Genomic DNA, 25,534 nt, shown 5'->3' with positions numbered 1-25,534 from the left:
AGTGTCCCCATGTCTCCCAGTGTCTGTGTTCCTAGTGTCTCAGTGTGCCTAGTGTCCCCATGTCTCCCAGTGTCCCTATATGTCCCAGTGTCCCCATGTCTATGTCCCAACTGTCCCCATGTCTCCCAATGTCCCCAAGTGTCTGTCTCCCAGCTAGTGTCCCCAGTGTCCCCTAGACTCCCAGTGTCCCCTAGTCTCCCAGTGTCCCCTAGTCTCCCAGTGTCTGTGTTCCCATGTCTGTGTCCCTAGTGTCTTAGTGTCCCCAAATGTTTCAGTGTCCCCCTGTCTCCCAGTGTCCCCATGTCTCCCAGTTTCCCCAGGTCTCCCAGTTTCCCCAGGTCTCTCAGTGTCCCCATGTCTCTAGTGTCCCCGGGCCTCTAGTGTCCCCAGTATCCTAGTGACATGGGGACACACTGAGACATTGGGACACTGAGACACTGGGAAACTAGGGGACTGGGTGACATGGGGGCACTGACACTGTGATACCTAGGGACACTGAAACACTGGGTGACTTGCGAGACTGAGACACTGGGAGACAGGGAGACACTGGGAGCAATCCATCTATACAGCAGAATCAAACTGTGAGTAGAATTTTCTCTGATGTCACTCCTTGTGATTTACATCATGTGATGTCACGCTTAACGAATTAATTATACAAATGATTAAGGCTGGTATTTTTTTCCAAGAAAGGTGGCAACCGTAACTACTCTTCACATACTCTTGCTTAAAGGAGCACTATAGGGTCAGGAACACAATCATGTATTTCTGACCCTATTATGTTAAAACCACCACCCTGGCCCCTTCTTGCCTCCCTAAATATAGTAAAATATTACTTGTATTCAAGTCTGCAGCTGCTGCCTCTGCCTGTGAACTGACTGTCTGCTGACATCATCAGAAGTGGTGGTCTGAGCAAATTACAATACTTCCCCATAGGATTGGCTGAGACTGTCAACTAGGCAGATCAGGGGCAGAGCCAGCACAAGTCCAACATAGCCCTGGCAAATCAGCATCTCCTCATAAAGATAAATTGAATCAATGCATCTCTATGAGGAAAGTTCAGTGTCTGCATGCAGAGGGTGGAGACACTGAATGGCAGTGCTGCACACTAGGCAGCACTGCCCAAGGAAGCACCTCTAACAGTCATCTAAGGAGCGGCCAGTGGAGTTATTTTCTCGTAAAAGACAGTGTTTACTGCAAAAAGCTTGAATGAAATGATTCTACTTACCAGAACAAATACAATAAGCTGTAGTTGTTCTGGTGACTATAGTGTCCCTTTAAGTTTGGAAGCTTAAGAAGGATGTAAAACAAAAGGATGGGAACAAAACTTGTGTGGACTGGCTGACAATAAAATTAGTTTAGGTTGGTCTCTCTAACACTGTGGCATGCCCCCTTTATTCTACACTCACTACATACACTTTTTCTCTGTCTCAGATTATATACCAGGAATTTCTGCCTGCTAGTAAGAAGGTAAGGAGACCAGTGGACCAGCGAGTGCTAGGGGACAGTCCTTAGAAAGCATGGAGTGAGCGCATCATTAGATGCATTTATGTCAAGCTCAGGGTGCTGCCTGCATAGTATGCCCTTAGTTGGACAGCCTGCAGGATTGGCAGGCAGCCTGACTTGCATTCATGCCAGGCTGACCTTCCAATTCTTTGGACAAGCATGCCCCCTTTTTGGGCATGTTCACCCCTTTTGGCAGGTCTGGTCACGTGATTCACGCCAGTGGCACCCCCTTTTACCGCGCCCATTGATTTCCTGCTTCACTGGACACTGCTGTTAGGGGTTATGGATTTACTTGAAAGATAAAAGCATAAATTAGAGAGAGATTAGCATAGAGTATGTGTTTTCTTAAAGCTGCATCCTATAAGTTTTCCTCCAGCACCATCTCCATCAGATACATGATGCTTGGGAGGTATGACCGTTTTAGTTTTTTTGGTCGATAAGATTCCGTAATTAGGCCCATCATAATTGTCAGCACCAGGCCCACTGTGCTCTTAATCCGGCCCTGAGTATCAGTAGTATTAAATCACTCCATTACTCATCATACATCTATTAAACAGCTGCCAAAGCATCATGTTCCAAGAAATAATGAAAAGTACTAAAAGTCAAGCAATCACCATGGCGACCAAAGGAACCAGCAAGAACAATCTGTTTGTGATTCTTGTGCTCCATATCACTTTGTATCACTTTTCAGAACACTACACTTTGATAAATCTCCACCATTGTATTCTATTACTTGAAATATTATAAATATGATGATTCTGGTACTATTTGGCATATTAACCCATACACAGTCATCACAAAATTACAATATATCAGCTTGCAACTTCTGGTCCTGCTACTCTCCCCTTGGTAAGCCGGACTTGTCACTATGTAAGGATATTTAATTACCTACACTCCAAATACCAGTTAATGCATTGAGTGTGTGAAGCACCCATCATTACATCACTGTTCAATATAAACACAATGTCCTGAGATATTTGATTGGGGTAAATGTTCTTGTTGATGCTGACTCACCTTGTACAGATTAGACTTGGAGCTAAGGATTATGCTGGGAACAAAAACTGCCCAGCAAGCAGTATCATCAAACACCTTCACATATTTCTATATAGATATGATGGATCTACACTGATAATGATTAGATTATAAAAAGAGCCGATGAAACAAAATCTGGTGATTTGCCGTTGCCAGTGAGAAAGTGGTTAACTGGTAGGTTAGTAAGCTGCCAGTGTACCTGTCGTAATAAACACTGGGATTTGGAATATGATAACTCTGATTCATCTGTCACAAGGTGGTCCAGCCTTGTCCCCCAGCTTTTATTAGACAACCATTCCAAAAACTGCAGTCTACCAAAGGGTTCCGGGGCTTGTAGTCCAAGAAGAACTTGATGTTGACATGGTCTTGGGCATCCCAGCACTTTGAACTTTCTGTTCGCCTATTGCTGTGGATACTTTTGTGGACGTTGGGACTAGCAGAGTATTTAAGACTTATAGGGCATCAGGGATGTTCAAGAGAGATGTGGAAACTACATGGATTTCTTCTCTGGTGTTCTACTTTGGGGAGAAAAGTCCAGCAAAATGGAATGTTAATATTAGAGATGCACTTGGGTACTTAGCTTTTCGCCTGAATTGACCATATTAAAGCTGAATACTTGGCTGTCGGCATCTGTAATCTCAATATACAATTTTAGAGCGTTGATAAAGATAGAGCGTATAGATAGACACAGTCCCTCTGTGACCCCATTCTGCTTGCTGCATGTCTACTTATCTGCCAAGCAGCTTACGATTTCATTTTGTCCTTACAGCAATAGATATTTTTAGACTGTAGCATCCAAACATTTTCTGCTACAACAAAAACCCTAATGCAGAGCTTGGTTACAGAACCATTATTTTTTTAATAACTGCAATATGTATTATTTATTGAGTTTCAGCTTTTATATAAGTAGGGAGTTCAAAGCCAATGACATTCATTGTGTGCTCTGCAGTTAGATGCCATATTGTACTTCGCGTTCTGTTTCAGATCACAAAGGTACGTTCATCACATACACAAGCGGGTATCTATAGGTGTGCATTTTTAAAACTCCAATGATGGCATTTATTTCTTTTTTTTTTTTACACAATAAGTGAGGAGAGATTATCATGAAATAAAATATTAGTAGTATCGGGTTTAGAGTAGCAAAGTTTTCCAATCACATTGAAACTGGTCTGTGATACACAGTCATACCTTGATAATAAGAAATGGCCTTTGTGATTGATCTTTTTATTCATCAATCACAAGGTTGCCAAATCTTGTATCTGGTGCTTGTTGGTAAAACATTTCCTGAATTCTGGGGACCATAGTCCAACAATAATGACTGTGGACGGGGGTGCAAGGATGTGTAATTCTGTTCCTCTGTGGAGCCTGTCATTAACAATGTGTATGATCACAAGGTCTCGTTAAAAGATATACTTGCCAACTTCAGCAAGTGTGGGTGGACAGGAGAGGGCCAGTAGTGGGCAATCCAGTGACAAGTTGTGCATGGACTGAAATTCCCTGGAATACATAATGTAACAAAAGCATGTATAAACAAATATATTCTTGTGCTGGACTTTTCTTCCCAAATGTGGTGAATACATTTATCCTCGGAAAATACCTTGGACCACTGAACAGAGCCCTCAATTTGGTAATGTTCCACTGAAATAGACACTGTTGTTGGTGTGTTCGATCTGATAATGAATACCCAGTCTTGGTGAAACAGAGATAGAAACATTCTAGTAAATCAAGCCTACAGACTGCAATGGTATTTATGTAGTTAATAGCGATTTGACTAGCTCTATGCGTACGTTTACATTGTATAGGGCCACTATGGAAGTATTGTATAACACGAGTACTATGTTTGTGTATTGTCGCCGATAAAGAACTCTAAGAATCCCTTTTTAAAACGTAGGTATCACAATATTTAACGTGCAGAAATTGTAACTAACATACTTGTGTTTTCATTGTTCTAATATTTGTTGAAACCATCACGATTTGATTTAATTAGTGATATTCTGTGGGTTTCTAATTTAGATCTCTTTAATTAATGATGTTCTGGCAGTCAGATACAGGATTATCACAACTGTGGAGAATACTTGGGATGAGAAGGAAATAGCAGAATATGGAACTTCTATTTCAGTTTTATCCCATATGACATTCCCCAAGTACAAAGAAGCTAATTTGATGCAAAATAATCAGTCATTCATGTTTGATAAGCACTCGTGATTCTGCAGTAAAGGTCACATAAATAATTTCATCATAAAAAATCTAATCTATTCTGGAATGCAGGTTTTTTTTTTGTTTGTAGCAAAGTGATATTTTAAAAACATGGTACAGCATACATAGCACGTCTCCCTGCCCCACGGTGCACGGTGAGAGGCTGATGACTCACACAGTGTCTGCGAAATGCCACTAGATGATGGGATGACTAAAAATAAGCACCTCAGACTTGAAAGGGAAAAATACGATTGGCAAAATGCCTTACATGTTCAAATATGCTGTCTTTCTGGAGACATATCTGCCATTTGAAATCTGTTAGACTGGAACACGTGTTTGTCATAGTATTAGACACAGCAAGCTTATTGTTTAGTTGTACATACTCCACACACTTCAACACTACATCAGATATTCGAGAAAGGTTTATGTTTCACATACTTTAAAAACTAGTGATGGATGATGTTCTGTAGTACAGATCAAGTTATCTCTCTAGATCAGGCTTCCCCAAACTCCGGCCCTCCAGATGTTGCTGAACTACAACTCCCAAGATTCTCAGCCCATCTATTTCATTCATAGAATCATGGGAGTTGTAGTTCAGCAACATCTGGAGGGCCGGAGTTTGGGGAAGCCTGCTCTAGATTGTTATAGATAAATCAGACTACACTGGTAACATTTAAACCTGCAGCAGTCTTCATGATAGATGCATGATTGTGGAATTCCATCACGTGCTGTTTTGTTAAATGGACACTGTAGGCACCAAAATAACTTTAGCTTAATTATTTTTTTTTTTTATTATTTATATAGCGCCAGCAAATTCCATAGCACTGTACAATAGCTTAATGAAGCCGTTTTAGTGTAAAGATCATGCCTCTGACATTTCACTGCTCAATTCACTGCCATTTAGGAGTTAAATCAGTTTTGTTTCTGTTTATGCAGCCCTAGCCACTCCTCCCCTGGCTGTGATTGACAGCCTGCATGGATACAAAAAGGTTTCATTTTAAATCAGATGTAAAGTACTTTCAAGGTTTTTATCTCCTAATCTGTAAATTGAACTTTAATCACACACAGGAGGATCCTGTAGGGTTTAGCAAGCTATTAACAGAGCGGGAGATAGGACATTCTAAATTAAATAGAATTTGCAATAAAGGAAGTTTAAATAATAGATGACTCTTTACAGGAAGTATTTAAGAGGAACCATGTAAGGAGGTTTGCCTAGGGCTGCATAAACAAAGTGATTTAACTCCTAAATGGCAGAGAATTGAGCAGTGAGACTGCTCCACCAAAACTGCTTCATTAAGCTAAAGTTGTTGTGGTGACTATAGTGTATTTTTAAAGTAGGACCCTTCCTCTTATCAGATTATGAAAGCCTTCATTGCTGTAAAATATGGCTTTTTGTCTTTACTTTCAGCAGTGCATCATCCCACTATTTATCTCTGTTCTGTTTGTCCTTCAAAGTCTCCCCATAGCTATTTTAGATCCAGAGTATCCTATTGCAGCCCCCAGCTACTGTAAACTACATCTTCCTTGAATTGTTACTAATGGCAGTGTATTGAGGTTATTGGAATCAAACTATACTCCGTGTCACAGTTTGTTTGCACTTTCTATCTAAATCGTAGTTGTCCTTAATTGTTCTTGTTGATACTGAAAGTTTTTTGGGGACATCACTTTGCGATTTCTCTCACGTTGCATCGCTGACATATATTTTAATCTGACATACACGTCTAGCTCTGCATGACATATGGGTTTCACATCATTTCTCTGCTTATATAAAATGAATGTTTCACCGTGGATGTACAGAACGCACCATTTGAAAATAAAAACTTAGATGTTACCATCGGTCACAATGACATACAAAATGCTCTTTAATCGAACACTACTTGTTACACTCTTCTTCTTCTTTTTTTTTTTTTTAATTCTTTATTTTTCTTGTGCATATTAAAGAACATACAGTTAGTCTTGCAGCGCCACAACAGCAACTGCAGGCTTGTCATGAACATTGACTTGTTATGGCATGTGATTGGCTAGCACATTTTTATAGTATCTTATCATGAGAAACAAACTATTACAAACTGTTCTAAGGCCCCCAGGATTCCCTGTCCCAGCTTGCAGCAGTGGCACACAGGATCAAGGTGAGTGAAATACTCTACCTCACCTCTCCCTGCACACATATGAGGCTGTCTCCTCTTGGCTCTACTTCTTTCTGTGTGTCTCACTTTCTTTCTGTTTCTCTCTAGTTTTTTTTAACTGTCTTAGGCTCTCCTTTCCTTGTGTCACTCTCTGTCTCTCTAGTTTTCTAGCTGTCTCAGTTTCTCCTTTCCTTGTGTCACTCTCTGGCTGTCTCTGGCTCTCCTTTCCTTGTGTCACTCTCTGTCTAGTTTTCTAGCTGTCTCAGTTTCTCCTTTCCTTGTATCACTCTTTGTCTCTCTCTGGCTGTCTCTGGCTCTCCTTTCCTTGTGTCACTCTCTGTCTCTCTAGTTTTCTAGCTGTCTCAGTTTCTCCTTTCCTTGTGTCACTCTTTGTCTCTCTCTGGCTGTCTCTGGCTCTCCTTTCCTTGTGTCACTCTCTGTCTCTCTAGTTTTCTAGCTGTCTCAGTTTCTCCTTTCCTTGTGTCACTCTCTGGCTGTCTCTGGCTCTCCTTTCCTTGTGTCACTCTCTGTCTCTCTAGTTTTCTAGCTGTCTCAGTTTCTCCTTTCCTTGTGTCACTCTTTGTCTCTCTCTGGCTGTCTCTGGCTCTCCTTTCCTTGTGTCACTCTCTGTCTCTCTTGTTTTCTAGCTGTCCCAGTTTCTCCTTTCCTTGTGTCACTCTCTGTCTCTTCATCTCTCTACATGTGTAGCTCTGTCTCCCTTTGGCTCTCTGTCTCTCCCACTCTCTCTGTCTTCTCTGGCACTCTCTATTTCCCTCTCTGTTTCTTTGTCTCCCTCTCAAACAGCCACAAATACAATCACACTCAGTCAGCTCTCACACATCCACACAATCACACTCATCCAACTACACAGATGCATGCAACACTCACTCTGCAATAGTACAATCACACAAAGAAACTACACACATTTCAACCATGTGTATTGCTTAGTGGGGAGTGACGAGGAGCGAGAATATGCACAAGGTAGAGTGACAAGGGGGCTCTACTTTAATTCTTGCAAGGGTCCCAGCGGTCCCCAGTTACGCCCCTCGTTCCCCTCCATGGGCCCGCGGTGCTGGTACTACGGTTGCACTGGGGCCCACACACTAAGGGGGACCACCGGGTGGCCCATACACAGCAAGCAGAGCTAGACCCCAACTCCCATGCACCCTAGCCAGCACACTGGACCTCAGGAAAGGTACCAGAAAAGGTAGGAAACTGGCTTTTAAAGTTTGTGTGTGTGTGTCTGTATGAGTATGTCTGTGTGTGTGTATGAGTATGTCTGTGTGTTTGTGTGCAAGTATGTCTGTGTGTGTGTGTGCAAGTATATATGTCTCTGTGTGTGTGCCAGTTTGTCTCTGTGTGTGTGTGCTAGCCAGTATGCCTGTATGTGTGTGTGTGTGTATGTGTGTCAATTTGTATGTCTGTGTGAGTCAGTATACTTGTAACAGTGTGTCTGTCAGTGAGTGTGTGCGTGTGCCTGTCAGTTAGTGTGTGTAAAATCAGCAAGTGTGTGTCCCTGTCACTGAGTGTGTTTGTTAAGGTGACTGCCTCCCCTTTCAATCATATGGGAAACGTGTTTTTACTCTCCTCTCGGTGCGATGGGCCACTTGACTGGATTTGCCCCCCAGGCCTAACGCTGCCAGCCCTCCCCTGGTATGGGGGGGTTTAAATATTAGTAGCAGTAAGTTTGTTTCCCTCCCACCCCCCTCTCCCCAAGGTTTCAAGGTTTATCAAATAGTTTTTTTTTACCCTGTCTACATGATCATGCTTGGCTTAGATTATTGTAAGGCTGGGCCCTCTGAATTGGTCATTCTAACATTATGAGTCTTACATCCGCTCAGAGAAGATCTAAATATTGCATTGGAGGAGCGGTTAGGGCATTATCCAGGTGAAAGATTATTTCCTTACATAGACCTTTTTTTATTTATTTTTAAATTAAGCTCAGCAAGTGGAAGTCAGATCTGTTTCTATTCGTTTGAATTCCTAGTATGTGTTTTGATATAACCCCCCCCCCCCCCCCCAACCAATGACTCATTGACTCAAGTCATCCCTAGACCATAAGAGAGCTCGCATTGCAGATAGGTATAAATGTATTTCTTACAACCATTTTTCATATTAGTGTCAATAAGATTTTGTGTCGCTAATCACTGGGGCAGGCAGCCTTTGTTATTCCAGGTGTTATGAACTACATCTCCCCTGATGCTTTGCCAACTTTATGGCATTCAGAGCATCATGGTTGATGTAGTCCACAACATTGGGAGTGCTGAAGGTTACCTACCCCTACACTAATGGTTTGTTTTGTTTTTTCCCACAAGATTGTAAGATTGTTGTTCATATGTTTTTGGTGCCATGTGACTACCAGGTTCGGAGAGGGCAATTCACAGATTGGATTTGGCTCTGCTGTCTTTTCTATTATCAATATTCCCAAGTTTCTTTTATAAGCTTGAATATCACATTTTGTTAGTCCAGTTATAAACGTGTCAGTCTATTGATCTAAATATAATTTCTGCACATATACAGCTGAATAAAACACATTTCATCAACAGCTGCAATATTTGGTTCAAACCTTCCTGTATATTCCCAGTTTTTATGGAAAACCGATTGCAAAGTGCACATTTCTGCTATAGCAGTTACAGAGTGAATCACTCCTTGGTACCTGTTGCAGTTTTGTAAGTGAATTGGATGATAGCATTAACTGTCTGCACGTCATTGAGACCGTCTAGGGTTAAGCATGCAGTTCAGAGCAATCCTTATAAATATTCATCATGTGCAGCTCTGTCTGCTCTGATCTTTACAAAGAAAATGATGTTTCCTCCCAAACCCACATTTTTCTATAAGCTGCAATCCCCCCCCCCCCCCCCCCATTCTGTAAGACATGCACATTGTACCCAGGCAAAGGGCCCCAGCACTCAGCGTGGGCTGCAAATTCAGAAAGCTGGGAGCGAGGCCTCAAGAATTGTTTTAAGTTGGTTACAATGGCTGGCTGTAACATGACCCAACATCAAACGGATGTCAGATAGCGGCCAGCAGTGCAGTGACACATTGCTTAGCACAGCATATTAATAAGTATGTATGTTATGAGTATTTGTGTGAGGGGGACCCAAGCTGAATCACTCCTTTTTTTTTTTATGAGGTTATCCAGATGCTTGGCAGAGAATGAGTAGGAATAAATGTAGTTAGTTTATGTAGTTATTATAGAAAGGAATTGGCAACTTGCTTATTGTGCTTTAGGATACCGGGGGTGTATTGATTAATCAGAGATTTGTAATGAGTTAAGAATCAAATCTTATACAGCATAACTGGAAAATCTCCCAATACTGATTGATTAGAGGTTTTTACAAACTGCTAAATATCAGCTCACTACAATTCTCTGTTTAAGGAAAGTGTCAACTGAATATTGATAATTATGAAAGAGACATAGTGTTTTTAGGGTGATTTATAAAGAGGATTTCTTGGAAAAGGTGAGAAAAGTAGTAGAGTAGAGACAGTAGTGATGTCCCGAACTGTTCGCCGGCGAACATAGCTTGTTCGTGGCGAACGCGGCGGGCGAACATATGCGATTGTCGGTTCTCCCCCTATTCGTCATCATTGAGTAAACTTTGACCCTGTACCTCACAGTCAGCAGACACATTCCAGCCAATCAGCAGCAGACCCTCCCACCTCCATGACGAATAGGGGGCGGACCGACCATCGCATATGTTCGCCCGCCGCGTTCGCTACGAACAAGCTATGTTCGCCGGCGAACGGTTCCTGGCGAACAGTTCAGGATATCACTAGTGGACAGTGGGGAAATACTTGAGGAATAATCCTTTATTTCCACGGTGAATGTTTGCTCTTAGATCAGAGATTTACTCTTTGTATATAATCCCCTATTATGTTAATATCTATTTACTTGTCTGGTTAGAGTTAGACCACAGATCACATGAAATGCCATCTGGGTAGGTTTGCTCACAGTGCGGTCTACAAAGCATTCACAATAGAATTATTTTTAAGATCCCCAGTCCAGACTGTGGGTCCATTCAGAATAATAAGACTTATGTTAATGCGACTTTGTCCTTAGATGAGAGCACGCTGCAGTTTTTGGTTCTAACAAGCAGTGTGTCTCTGAGCAAAGTAGAGATATATTAATGTAAATACATTCACCCATTTATTTATTTATTAGACGTGGAGATTCATATTTACTTAGTAATCTAGGTTACAAAAAAGGTCCATCACATCCGACCTTAAAATCCATTCCTTTATGCTAAAAAAAAAACTGTAGCCATTTCTAACTATGCCACAAAAAGGGAAAAACACCGACTCTATAAAGGTTATCAGATTTATCCTTGGATCAACAACCTGTTCACATACACAGGGCCGGATTAACATAGGGGCTGATGGAGCTGCAGCTCCAGGCCCAGGCCCATGGAATAGGCCCATTTAAAAAAAAAAAAAAAAAAAAAAAAAATTTTTTTTTTTTTTTTTTTACACACACACACACACACTACTCTTAGGTTTGCCACCTGACTGGTATTTTACTGGCACAGCCGGTATTTGAGGTTGCCTGGCTGTGCCGGTATTGCAGTAATACCAGCAATACAAATGCATGTATTTTTCTCAGAGTAAATGAGAAAATAAATAGATTACTCTGCAATACCAGCACCGGCCAGTAGGGGTCACTGTGTGTGGAGAGAGGCTGGGATAGGAAGTTACAGCATATCCCTGCCTCTCTCTACTACTCATTGATCCGTGGGGGAGCAGCAACACAGCACAGAGTCCAGACAGCAGCTCTACAGCTCAGGTAAGTGAGGGATGGGGGGAAAGGCAGCAGGGACACATGGGGACACTGAGACACTAGGGGACATGTGGGGACACTGAGACACTAGGGGACACGGGGACACACACTAGGGGACACAGACACTGGCAGACCTGGGAACACTGAGACACTTGGGGACACTGGAAAACATGGGGACACTGACACACTAGGGGACATATGGGGACACTAGGGGACACATGGTGACACAGACACCAGAGGACACTGAGACACTAGGACACAGACACTGGGAGACCTGGGAACACAGACACTTGGGGACATTGGAAAACATGGGGACACTGAGACACTAGGGGACACTGGGACACATGGGGATGCTGAGACACATGGGGATGCTGTAAGACATAGGGACATTGGGAGACACTGAGACATTGGGACACGGAGACACTATGTCCCCATGTCTCCCAGTGTCCCCATGTCCTCCAGCCAGTGTCCCTAGTGTGTGTCCTCAAGTCTCCCAGTGTCTGTGTCCCATGTCTCTCAGTGTACCTAGTGACCCCATATGTCCCAGTGTCCTCATGTCTATGTCCACAACTGTCCCCAAGTGTCTGTCACCGAGCCAGTGTCCCCTAGTCTCCCAGTATGTGTTCCCATGTCTCTGTGTCCCTAGTGTCTTAGTGTCCCCAAATGTTTCAGTGTCCCCATGTCTCCCAGTGTCTGTTCCTAGTGTCTCAGTGTGCCTAGTGTCCCCATGTCTCCCAATGTCCCTATATGTCCCAGTGTCCCCATGTCTATGTCCCAACTGTCCCCATGTCTCCCAGTGTCCCCAAGTGCCTGTCTCCCAGCCAGTGTCCCCAGTGTCCCCTAGTCTCCCAGTGTCTGTGTTCCCATGTCTCTGTGTCCCTAGTGTCTTAGTGTCCCCGAATGTTTCAGTGTCCCCATGTCTCCCAGTGTCTATGTTCCTAGTGTCTCAGTGTGCCTAGTGTCCCCATGTCTCCCAGTGTCCCTATATGTCCCAGTGTCCCCATGTCTATGTCCCAACTGTCCCCATGTCTTCCAGTGTCCCCAAGTGTCTGTCTTCCAGCCAGTGTCCCCTAGTCTCCCAGTGTCTCCTAGTCTCCCAGTGTCTGTGTTTCCATATCTCTGCGTGCCTAGTGTCTTAGTGTCCCCAAATGTTTCAGTGTCCCCATGTCTACCAATGTCTGTGTCCCAAGTGTCTGTGTCCCCATTTCTCCCAGTTTCTCTAAATGTCTCCGTGTCCCCCTGTCTCCCAGTGTCCCCATGTCTCCCAGTTTCCCCGGTTCTCTCAGTGTCCCCGGGTCTCACTGTGTCCCCAGTATCCTAGTGACATGGGGACACACTGAGACATTGGGAGAAATGGGGACACAGACACTGGGAAACTAGGGGACTGGGCGACATGGGGACACTGACACTGTGATACATAGGGACACTGAGACACTGGGTGACTTGCGAGACTGAGAGACAGGGAGACACTGGGAGCAATCCATCTATACAGCAGAATAAAACTGTGAGTAGTTTGTTGGTGATTTTACAGAATTTTCTCTGATGTCACTCCTTGTGATTTACATCATGTGATGTCACGCTTAACTATACTAATTAATTGTACAAATGATTAAGGCTGGTATATTTTTCCAAGAAAGGTGGCAACCTTAACTACTCTTCACATACTCTTGCTTAAAGGAGCACTATAGGGTCAGGAACACAATCATGTATTTCTGACCCTATTATGTTAAAACCACCACCCTGGCCTCTTCTTGCCTCCCTAAATATAATAAAATATTACTTGTATTCAAGTCTGCAGCTGCTGGCTCTGTCTGTGAACAGACTGTCTGCTGACATCATCAGAAATGGTGGGCTGAGCAAATTACAATACTTCCCCAATAGGATTGGCTGAGGCTGTCAACTAGGCAGATCAGGGGCAGAGCTAGCACAAGTCCAATATAGCCCTGGCCAATCAGCATCTCCTCATAAAGATAAATTGAATCAATGCATCTCTATGAGGAAAGTTCAGTGTCTGCATGCAGAGGGTGGACACACTGAATGGCAGTGCTGCACACTAGGCAGTACTGCCCCAGGAAGCACCTCTAGCAGTCATCTAAGGAGCGGACAGTGGAGTTATTTTCTCTGAAAAGACAGTGTTTACTGCAAAAAGCTTGAATGGAATGATTCTACTTACCAGAACAAATACAATAAGCTGTAGTTGTTCTGGTGACTATAGTGTCCCTTTATGTTTGGAAGCTTGAGAGGGATGTATGGGAACAAAACTTGTGTGGACTGGCTGACAATAAAATTAGTTTAGGTAATGCAGAGGTTGGTCTCTCTAACACTGTGGCATGTCCCCTTTATTCTACATTCACCTTTTCTCTGTCTCAGACTATATACCAGGAACTTCTGCCTGCTAGTAAGAAGGTAAGCAGACTAGTGGACCAGCGAGTGCTAGGGGACAGTCCTTAGAAAGCATGGAGTGAGCGCATGATTAGACACATTTATGTCAAGCTCATGGTGCTGCCTGCATAGTATGCCCTTAGTTGGACAGTCTGCAGGATTGGCGGGCAGCCTGACATGCATTCATGCCAGGCTGACCTTCCAATTCTTTGGACAAACATGCCCCCTTTCTGGGCATGTTCACCCCTTTTGGCAGGTCTGGTCACGTGATTCGCGCCAGTGGCACACCCTTTTACCGCGCCCATTGATTTCCTGCTTCACTGGACACTGCTGTTAGGGGGTATGGATTTACTTATAAGATGAACGCATAAACTAGAGGGAGATTAGCATAGAGTATGTGTTTTCTTTTAGCTGCATCCTTTGAGTTTCCCTCCAGCACCATCTCCATCAGATACATGATGCTTGGGAGGTATGACTGTTTTAGTGTTTTTGGTCGATAAGATTCCGTAATTAGGCCCATCATAATTGTCAGCTCCAGGCCCACTGGGCTCTTAATCCGGCCCTGCACATACATATCTATTATACCCTTGGATATTCTGTTTTAGCAACAACAACAACAACAACAACAAAAATAAGAAAAAATATATATATTTCTAGAATGTGAAATGACAAACTCGTTAGATAAAGAATTCCACATCTTTATTGTTCTTACTGTAAAGAACCATTTCCTCGGTTGTAGTGGCCTCCTTTAATTCCATATAAAATGTATTTACAGCCTAGCAGCTGCCATCATTGATTCTGTGTGATGTCACGCAGTGCAATATGGGGCTTAAAAACCTGGTAAATTCTATTCAATCTATAAAATCCCATATGAACATACGGATTTTGATGGAAGCAGTTTGGTGCGTTTATTTCTCAACCTAAATAACAAAAGTGTTTTTTTATTTTATTTTTGTATTTTGCTAAAACACGATCTTTGTATTGGCATATATTATTGCAAGAGGTGTATTTTTTTAAATTTTATTTTAAATAGATCTTGTTATAATATTTCTGTTCCTCTTTCAGGTGCTGCCAAGTCAAGTCCAATTGCAAAACCAGGGTCCACATCATCTCGCCCATCATCTGCAAAAAAAGCAGCACCCACTCCTGCAGTTAAAAGCGACAGGGATTTGGAAACACAGGTTACACAGCTCAATGAACAGGTACTTCTACCTTCTAATGCCCATAAACCGCTGAGAGCACATACAAGTTACTTACGTACTTAGAGTGCAAGGTTTTTTGTGTGGGCTGTATCAGACAGAGAGAGTATGGTAGGGGCAAATAGCTGCAATAATTGCAGTATAACAGTGAAACACTTGCTCATACACACACAGGTATTCTCACAAATACTCACACATACACTTACGTACAAGCACATTTGCACTTCTACACAGTAATTAATTCTCCATCACTCTCCTTTGCAGTTTATCTCACTCTCCACAGGGCGTTTGAGAGCGAGAGAGGGGTATCATTCTGTTCTTGGCATCCAATAATGAGGGAGTAGGAGAGCTGAACATAGCCTTCCCTCCTGTCCCCACTCAACTTGTGGCTGCATTTTAGACAGATATAACATCACGTCTCCACGCCTGACTCCACTCTCAGTGTTATGATGCAGCATGTGGACATATTGAAAGATCTGTTACTATGTTTGGCTATAAGTTGATATTCCATTAGGGTCAGGAATGAGTAACATGATGTGCTCAGGCAAAAAATATTCCAAAATAATAAACAATGGGGTGGAACTATGGTAAATATATAATAAATGTAATAAATACGTACGTGCCCTTTCATATAAAGATCCTAATATTCTGTAAAATACAACAGGGAAAGAAAAAACAATAGTGCAAGTCAATTTAGACAATATATATAGTAAAGGTTATATGTAGCACTCACAATGGCAGAACCAAAATAATCACTTGGCTCTGGGGGATTTCAGATTAACTCTCCACCACCTTCTGCGCAAGGAAGAAGAAATGGGTGTTGAACCTCCCTTTAGATCCAAAGGCACAATCCACCAGAGCCAAGTGATTATTTTGGCTCTGCCATTGTGAGTGCTACATATAACCTTTACTATCTATATTGTCTAAATTTACTTACATTGTTGTTTTTTCGTTTGCTATTCTATTTCCCAGAATATTGGTATCTTTATATTAAAGGTTATCTGCGTATTTATTCCATTTACATTTTTAGCTCCACCTCATTGTGTATTGTTTTTTGGTGTATCTGAAGGTGTGGGTTACGGGGATCCCCAACGGGAGTGTTGCGCATACACACCACTAGTACTGTATATTTTGTATTTTGCATTGAGACAAAAAATATTGTTTGGTTCAAAAAAAAAAAACAGCAACAATATGTTTACCATGTGTTTACCACTACTTAACTCTTTGTCTGCCGAATAGTTTTAGCTTCTGGTTGGGCCAAATATCTGGTTAACCCCTGATCTAATAGTACTTCACTACACTGCTCCACCTGATCAAGCGTATTGGAGATCTTATACTGGAGGTCCTATGCAATTCAGCCTTATCATGTCCACTTTGTTTAAGAAAAAAAAAAAAAAAAAGGAACGTGGAATTGGTGATTGGTGGAGTAATTAAAATGCTTTCTAGTCCATGGCATTAATACAAGCTATTAATTTGTTTTTAGTTTTAAAAATGCATTGTTTCGTGGCACAATGTATGGCATAATACTGTGATACACTAATGGGGTTATGAAACATTTGTCCTGCAGTTACCTTGCAGATGTGGCTAGGTGGCAGAATGTACACTCTAAAGAAGAAAAGACAGAATATATTTAGAATCGGCACTAAATATTACGCAACATTTATACGTAGTAACAGAATAACCTCTAATTCCTCATGTTCAGTATCTGCTCTGCTCCGGCAGTCAAGTGCAGGACATGAGAACGATATTAGGATTTATATGGAATGACATGCCTAGCAGCTTGTGCTGACTGTAACCCTCAGTAGAGATCTCAATGCCATATTATTCAGCAAGTCCAGGGTCCCTGATTGTTTCATCAACATGATAAACTGTATGTTAAAATAATACCAGTTTGAATGCTATCATGCCACACTTGTTCTTATAGTTGCATAGCTGTGTTTGAGATGTCCTGAAATAAGAATAAAACCACATTCTGGGCCCTCGTTGAGTTTTTTGATCACTTTGCGTGATTCCATGGTCCTCCGGGCAGCTTGCTAAAGATGCATTTTTTCCTATCTTCCCTACCCCTTTTAAATATTTTGAAAGCAAATTGTACTCATTATAATTATTTTATTTTAAATGTGTTTTTAGGTACATTCATTAAAACTTGCCCTTGAAGGAGTTGAGAAAGAAAGGGATTTCTACTTTGGAAAGCTACGGGAAATTGAACTTCTCTGTCAGGCACATGGCCAGGAGGGCGATGACCTTGTCCAGAGGTTAATGGAAGTGCTATATGCAGCAGAAGAACAGGTTAGTGTCCGGAAATGATCTGGGATGCTTCTTCCAAAAAAAAAAAAAAGAAATGTAAAAGATGGTTCCCTTCATTTTTGTACTAACCCTTTAGTACAGTTGGCTAACAAAAGTAAGCTATGTTGTATGAAGAGGGAGTCTCTTTTTGCCTTTGTTTCTATGTATCTACTGATGGCATTCATTTTGTTGATGGTCAGTGTACAGCGATGTAATATGTTATTATCACTATGTATATTAACCAGTTAGAATAAAGGTCTCTATTACTCCTACTCAGTGAGCTTTATTCTAAGAATTGTTCTCATTCGCTAGTTAGGATTTTCGGATGCCCTTCTCTTAGTACAATCATTATGTTTTAGAATGTTGGTGATACTTGATGAATGAGGATTAATACCCTCTAGATACAGTGCCAATGCTCAGTCCCAATGGCCCACTGGAAAATAGTTTTATCTATTTAACCAGATTAGAATTATCTGCAGGAAAGTTAATAGAATCACTTATTAATTTGCCAAATCATGGATGTGCTGTCACAAATAGAATGGTTCTACAAAATCTAACATTATATATATTATAAAAAAAACTTCTCTTTAAAGGAACACTATAGTCACCTAAATTACTTTAGCTAAATAAAGCAGTTTTACTGTATAGATCATTCCCCTGCAATTTCACTGCTCAATTCACTGTCATTTAGGAGTTAAATAACTTTGTTTCTGTTTATGCAGCCCTAGCCACACCTTCCCTGGCTATGACTGACAGAGCCTGCATGATAAAAAAAAAACTGGTTTCACTTTCAAACAGATGTAATTTACCTTAAATAACTGTATCTCAATCTCTAAATTGAACTTTAATCACATACAGGAGGCTCTTGCGGGGTCTAGCAAGCTATTAACATAGCAGGGAATAAGAAAATCTTAATTAAACAGAACTTGCAATAAAGAAAGCCTAAATAGGGCTCTCTTTACAGGAAGTGTTTATGGAAGGCTGTGCAAGTCACATGCAGGGAGGTGTGACTAGGGTTCATAAACAAAGGGATTTAACTCCTAAATGGCAGAGGATTGAGCAGTGAGGCTGCAGGGGCATGTTATATACACTCAAACTGCTTCATTAAGCTAAAGTTGTTCAGGTGACTATAGTGTCCCTTTAAAAGATTATTTGGCCATACACTGCATGCTCTTCCAGCATTATTCAATATGTCATCAGATTTGATGATCTCAGCCAATCCAATGTTTTCCAATAGGAAAGCATGGGGAGGCTATTGCGCATGTGTGCAAAACGCTGCGTCTTGCCAGTTAGCATCTCCTCATAGTGATACATTGAATCAGTGAGTCTCTATGGGGAGTGTTTAGCGTCTCCATGCTAGCACTCCCCATAGAGGCTCACTAATTCAATGCTCCCAAGGGACACCTTTAGTGGCAGTCACTCAGACGGTCACTAGAGGTACTTCATGGGTCGGTGCTGACCCATGAAGTACCTCTAGTGGCCGTCTGAGTGACTGCCACTAAAGGTGTCCCTGGGGAGCAATGTAAACACTGCCTTTTCTTTGAAAAGGCAGTGTTTACATTAAAAAGCCTGCAGGGTCAGGCCATACACACTAGAATAACTACATTAATCTGTTCTGGTAACTATAGTGTCCCTTTAAGGTCAAAGTAGGCAAACTGGGAGTATAGTTAGCATGGAGATTTTTTTCCATTTTGGTTTTAAACTCTAAATTTCAGACAATTCTCACTTTGCCAAAAGCTCTGAGAGTGTTTACTTTATAAAGAGACTAACAGCAGACAATAATATGTAGTTGACAACTGGCTTTAATTAACTCCTTCTAGAGGATGATGCAAGAAGGCCACAGTGTACAGAATCCCATTTCCCACTCACACGCCACTATTTGAATTAATTTGGGAGGTATGGAAAACAAAATTAAATGTAGAAATATTCGTCCTGCAATTGGATACCTCCATCATGTTTCCCTGTCAATCAATCAATCACTAGAAGTTGTGTCCTTTGCACCTGACAGCCAGCATGGAAAAAGAGGAGAAGAGAAATCTAAATGTGTTTCTAGTGAAGGGGGGGCGGGGGGGGGGGGGGAGATAATCCTGATACCTGTGTTCTAAATTAGTCCTCTGTCCCATATATCTCTCATAAACTATTTTAATCACATGGTTTTCAACCATTTAGACACTCTGTCCGTAGTTCAAACACTAAATCTGGAGAAACACAACAAAAACTGTGAATTTAGAGCAAACCAATGTGCAAATCATACAAATTAAGAATAAATCATAATAATCATAAATCACAATCTAAAAGGCTTTTGCGGTGTTCATAGTAAAAATAAAATACACCAATATGTAATTACAGCTGTTTTTCTTTGCTATAAGTGCAGGTAGAATGTCAGCACAGAACGGATGAGTTATCCTTTCTCATGGCTATAATTGTGTATTTCACAAATTGTGTGATATTGGCTTCCAATTCTACACTTTGCTTGTTTTATACTACATTCTCCGATTTAATCTCCTTTTTGGCTGCTGTTCAATAACTCCATCTGAAAGAGAACCCTATGTTTCCCCGAATTGTTATTGTTGGTGTTTCCCTAAATGTGAACATATCTTCCTAGAAGTGGAAGTTAAAAGTAAACAATTGGAAGAAGTATATACTGGTTGTCAGAATGTGTTGTGTAGCATTTAATTGACAGTACATCAGTACGAATTAGAGGGGTCCTCCTCTACTTTCCCCTATGATTGACTCTGCAGTATAGTACCGGGTCCACATGGAACACATGACTGCGAGTATTAATGATACCATGTGTCCTGAGCATAAGGCACGGAAGCCAAGCCAATTTCCCTTGAGGAAACACTTTAGGAACTAATTCCTCTTTCCTTCTCTTTCCCTCTATAATATCTTTATATTCTATTGAAGCCTGTGCCTTTTTCATTACCATCGTATTCAAAGATGACATAAAAATGATTGTGTGTGCTGTTCTATTAACGTTGATGTCTTTGCTTCAGGTACTCACCCTCTGTTAATTACCCCTCAATTCTACCAACTGTCACATATATTAATTTCAATAAAACATATATGAAAAGATATAAAACATCCTGAAACATGTTTAGCTATGGCTGTCTTGCTGGAGACTATAAGGAGCTTTAATCCACCCTAGACTAACAAACTCCAGATTAGCCACCCATGATTGAGTGCTATTTTCCCATTTGACACGTTAAATATCACAATGTCATTTTGCTGTTCTTTATTTATTTTAATGTTGTTTAATCCTCGAAGTGAATACTAACGTTAAAATCTCGTGCTTTAAATGCAGGAAGGCCACACAGACCAGCATGAAAGCGAGGAGCATGACCACGTTCTGGAGGAGCCACAACAGCAGGAGGAGTACTGACCCCTCATCCCACCCACCTCAATGTTACCATTTCACGTGGAACTTTTTTTCCAGGAGAGCAATGTGTGGCCAGTCACTCGTGGCCCACTCTTACCATATAATGTACTATAGTGAGCGCCAACAAACCACTGCATTCTTTACCAATTACTAGCCCCACGGAGTGTTTACAGAAGTTGTATCTTGGCCCAAACCAAACTGAAAGAGGCGGGGGCTTTCTTGGCAGCAGTTTGTATCATTTGACTGTTTCACATTGTTTTCAAATGTTTTTTCCCAACTATTTTTTATTTATTTGTAATTGAGGTATCTATTTGTTTTCCAACTGCTTGCTTCTAATTGTAATATCGTACAATATTTATATTTCCTGGTCATGAGAAGAAATAGTCACTACCAAGTGTCACGAATGTACGTTGTAAAACTACACCACTCACATTTACCTACCGTATCAGCTTTGACAAACAGAGAGAAAGTTCTTGATGTAGATACGGCTGTTTCTTATTTTAGGCAGTATGTTTTATAATTGTGCCCTGCTCTCCCCCCCCCCCCCCTACACCCCACCAATAACCTATACAAAAAAAGGCACTCATTAAATAATGAATGAGTCACGATATAATGTGCATACATGTCATTTCAGCTCTGTGTGTCACTCACTAAGCTATAGTACAGGATCATAGGGATCTCAAAACACTTTTCACAACCAAGAACATACTATCCTTGGACTCTTTAGTGGAATTGTATTTGTTTTCTTGAAATTTTACAGCATCTGAATGGTCCAATCCCTTATGGAAAGATAGAGGGGAACTCTGAGTGAGCCAAATTCTCCATTCTTCTGTATCTTTAAAAAAAACATTACAACACTCTTCCAAGCTACAGACAGCTTCTATTTTTCCTTATTATTTTAAGAAAGTGCACATTACTTTGACATTTTACCATTGTATTTTTGTTTTAGATAGCATTGATGGATTGGTCAGTAGTAAGCTTACCACAATACAGACTCTACTTATGTGTTTTAAGAAAAATGATTGAATGATCTTATTAAGTAAATCCACATTCCCAGCTTTGGCAAAAGTCTCATTCTCTATGTTTCTTTTGGTAAAATGTAACATTTACACTGAAAAAAAAAGACTATTTTAATTCTTTGTTTATTTTAAGTACAACGACTGCTACACTAACCATTGTTAGGACCCCGGCCAATTAGATGAGAACAGTGAGAGTTTCAGTCTAATTATAGATAGCTATCCAAGGTCCACTGTGAGCACTAGAGATCATTTTGTTACATTTGTTAAAGAATTGTTTTCAGCGCAATATTCTAAGACTGAAGTTGCAGTGCCTCCTGGCCAATTTTATTAATCCTACATAAACTCTGCAACAACATACACAATTCTGACTGCTTGAGTGTGCTGTGAGTTGAAATACTAAATATTGCCCGCTTTTTTGTTCCCCTTTCCCCTTATTATTCACTAGGGGTATAATTTGCTGTTAATGCCAGTGTCTGCTAAGATGGCAGAAAACCATCTGATAACTATTTTATTAACATGTGACAGCAATGTATGCACCTTTCTTTAGGAAGTGGTACAGCACCTAACTGAGAAGTATCCCTATTTTTGACTGCAAGTACAGAGCCCCATAAGGTATACAGAATATAACAAATATTTATAGCTAAGATCATGACATGTAATAATTCATGCAATAAAATGTACTCGGTAATCACTTTCATGTCAAGATATTGTGTAGTAGATTCCCTGGTGTTGGGTTTACATTCCACACACAGAGGACAAATGTTAGCATAATGAACAATCAGAAAAAGTTGAAAATATTTTTGCTGTATTTCCTTATAAGATCTCAGCTTAAAATAAGGTTTTTGGATATTCAGTACGAAAAAGTAAAATTGCATGTGTGTGTGTGTAAGAAGGGGTACACCGTAACATGCATCACTAGCAAGTGGAATCTGAAAATGCATTATGAATTATATTGAGATGATTACGATTACCTACATGCTTTTATCCTACTATAGAGATCTCCTGTTAGTAATTAAAAACACACGAGAGCAGGACTTTATTCTGCCAATAACAGTCTGCATCAATGCCCTAAATCGGTACAAATGCAGCATTGTAAGACCGCCTTGCTGTACAGAACTTTGAGAGAGCATGCGCTTCATGTTACACTTAATGTTACCTTTGATAATTAAAACTTTATTAGCAGTACAGCTGGCCAAACAATGTTGCTTGCAGAACATGCAGAGTCAATTTGAGGATATGCAGCTACCCAAAGTCAGTTTGTCAGTTTGCTGTGCACCCTGTAATTGGAATCATGTGTGGGAGCTAACAAATAAAACGAGAATGTCTTGTTTTCCATTCAGATTTTGTTACATATTTCTTTCATTTTGCTGAAGGTTTTTTTTGTTTCTAAGTTCATTATGAATCCTGTTTTCATCTAACTGGGTAGCACTACATCAAAAAAGTTATATATGAAATGTAAACTGACAGGAATGTAAACAAATGTATTGTTAAATATAACTAGGAGAGAAATGAAATCCTGATTAGATGAAAAAAGTCTCATTCAGATCTATTTCACTCATTTTTCCATACCCACAATGTCGCATGGTAGAGTAGGGATTTTTGTCTATGGATATGTGAATATATTGCGTTTTATCTTTTTACATATTTAATAAAAACAACATGTCAATTTTCCCACAATTACCTTCAGAAATGATATATCTCTTGTCTGTCTGCTACGAAAACAGAAGGTTAATTTTAAGCCAATGATGTGTATCAAAGCTTATAGGGAGGTTTTGAAATTTTAGAACTTGAGGAGGCTGAAAATATATAATTGTGACTAATCCACTTACAAGAATGTTTTTTTTGTTTTTTTTTTACTGACTACCGATTGTACTGCAATTGGATATCTCCATTTTGGGTACCTGTGAAAGATTTCTATGTTTAATTTTATTTTTTTCACATCTCACAAATACATATTTGTTAAAAAAAAAAAAAAAAATAGGGGATAAGTAAACATAATATTGAGAATTCTGGAAAGTGACAGTTTCTGAAATATTTGTCCTGCAATTGGATACATCCACCTTTGCTACCTGTCAATCGTTGTTATAAGCTCTGTCCTTTGCATCTGGCAGCCAGCATGGAGAAAGTATACAGAGGAGAAGAGAAATTGCATTGCACTCTGTCAAAGGACATATTGAGCTTCTCCCTTGCGGGCAGAGCCAACAAGAGAATGCTTTTTCTCCTCTCCTTCCTTAACGGAGTTGAGTGCAACCTGCCTCCCTATATTTGCAATAGTACTGTTTTTTTTTTTTTTTATCTTTCCAACCCTACCTCCCCTCGCTAGTTTGGATTGTACACAAACAATCTGAGCCAGCAAAACGGTCCTATGTGATTGGACCACGCAAGGTCATTGTTAATGTTGAATGGAATAATAGAAGGCAGTAAAAAACCCAAAACACCTGTAAAATGTTAGAGGGGAGGGGCACTTAGTTAATGGTGCCAAAACATGGCATTTTAAATAGAACCACCCCACCCCCTAAAAAAGGTTTGACTATGCAATGTCCACATCAGTGGTAAGGAATGCTAATCACTGGAGTAAGACAATTCAAATCACAAGGATTCTTTACCAAATTGTCACATAAATTGTTGCTGCTCTTGAATGAAAATAGGAGTTTCTCACTGAAGCATGCCACAAACGTCTTGTCAGACTGTACAATATCCCAGTGCTTGTTAAGAATATGTTTAAACGTCTGTGAATTAATTGAAAATGTTGTAACACAAGGTATCTGCTGCCCTCGATGGCTACTCTGTTTTTCCAAAAAGAGCAACACTTTCTTTTTACAGTCAAGCACCATCTGTTGGTTATACCCTACGTATGAAAATGCCTAAACTATTTATTCCACATTTGAATCAAAACTTGCCATCCTCCAATATTACTAGTCTGGCCCTAACAAATTGTGCAACCACACCGACTTAATTCCAATCTCAAGGTATTTCACGATACGATATTAACCGACCACAAATGTGTGTTTAGCTCTGCTGACATCACTTTGTAATAACCGGCTGTGTACCCAGCAGGGCCTGTTTTTTTCCCTCCTTAAGCAATGATTTAATAATCTGTAATACTTCCTGAGTAGTATTTGTAGCTGTCAATTCCTCCGCTTGTCAACTAGTACCTTGTGCGAATGGAATTTAATTTTAAAAATACTCTATCTTCATTATACTGCTCTAAAGAGTCATTGGACATCCCCCAGGTTATATACTATGCCATAAAATGGTTGGCTATGTATTAGGGATTATATATTTTTTCACCTGTATATTCTAGTATGGTTGTGGCAGCTGTATGTTTTCTTAAATTATAAATATAAATCCAACAGCAGCAGTATAGAGGATACAGCTGTTAATATACAAAACATAAAAACATATAATAGTGCAACACTGTTGAAAATTGGTTAATGTGCACTATTGGGTTACACTCACAGAATGGAGAGAGATGTTATCGCCTTAGGTTGCCTCCCCTGATGAAAGTGGGGGGCTGATCCAAGACTACTCTTTCCCTGGCAATGGCGCTGCAGCATGAAGGGCCAAACTCAAGTCGAAGAGTATATCAATTCTGCTTTATTTAATATCAAAAGTATAAACAAACAAATAAAAAGTAC

The 25,534-nt window shown here is 40.5% G+C and overlaps 1 protein-coding gene across 2 annotated transcripts in view; it reads left to right on the top strand.

Annotated features, from left to right (window-relative positions):
- The window catches only part of MAPRE2 (microtubule associated protein RP/EB family member 2), a 198,156-nt gene extending 174,927 nt beyond the window's left edge, over window positions 1–23,229 (top strand). For both annotated transcript variants that reach the window (XM_063451427.1, XM_063451426.1), the window contains 3 exons: window positions 15,079–15,215; window positions 17,343–17,501; window positions 20,803–23,229. In XM_063451427.1, the coding sequence (XP_063307497.1) occupies window positions 15,079–15,215; window positions 17,343–17,501; window positions 20,803–20,880 (374 nt within the window). In that variant the 3' untranslated portion in view covers window positions 20,881–23,229. The remainder of the gene's footprint in view (window positions 1–15,078; window positions 15,216–17,342; window positions 17,502–20,802) is intronic.
- The last annotated feature ends 2,305 nt before the right edge of the window (window positions 23,230–25,534 follow it).

The sequence above is a fragment of the Pelobates fuscus genome, chromosome 4 (assembly GCF_036172605.1).
Source record: "Pelobates fuscus isolate aPelFus1 chromosome 4, aPelFus1.pri, whole genome shotgun sequence".
NCBI lineage: Eukaryota > Metazoa > Chordata > Amphibia > Anura > Pelobatidae > Pelobates > Pelobates fuscus.
The sequence above is the reverse complement of the archived record's forward strand: the minus strand, read 5'-3'. Positions and strand labels throughout refer to the sequence as shown.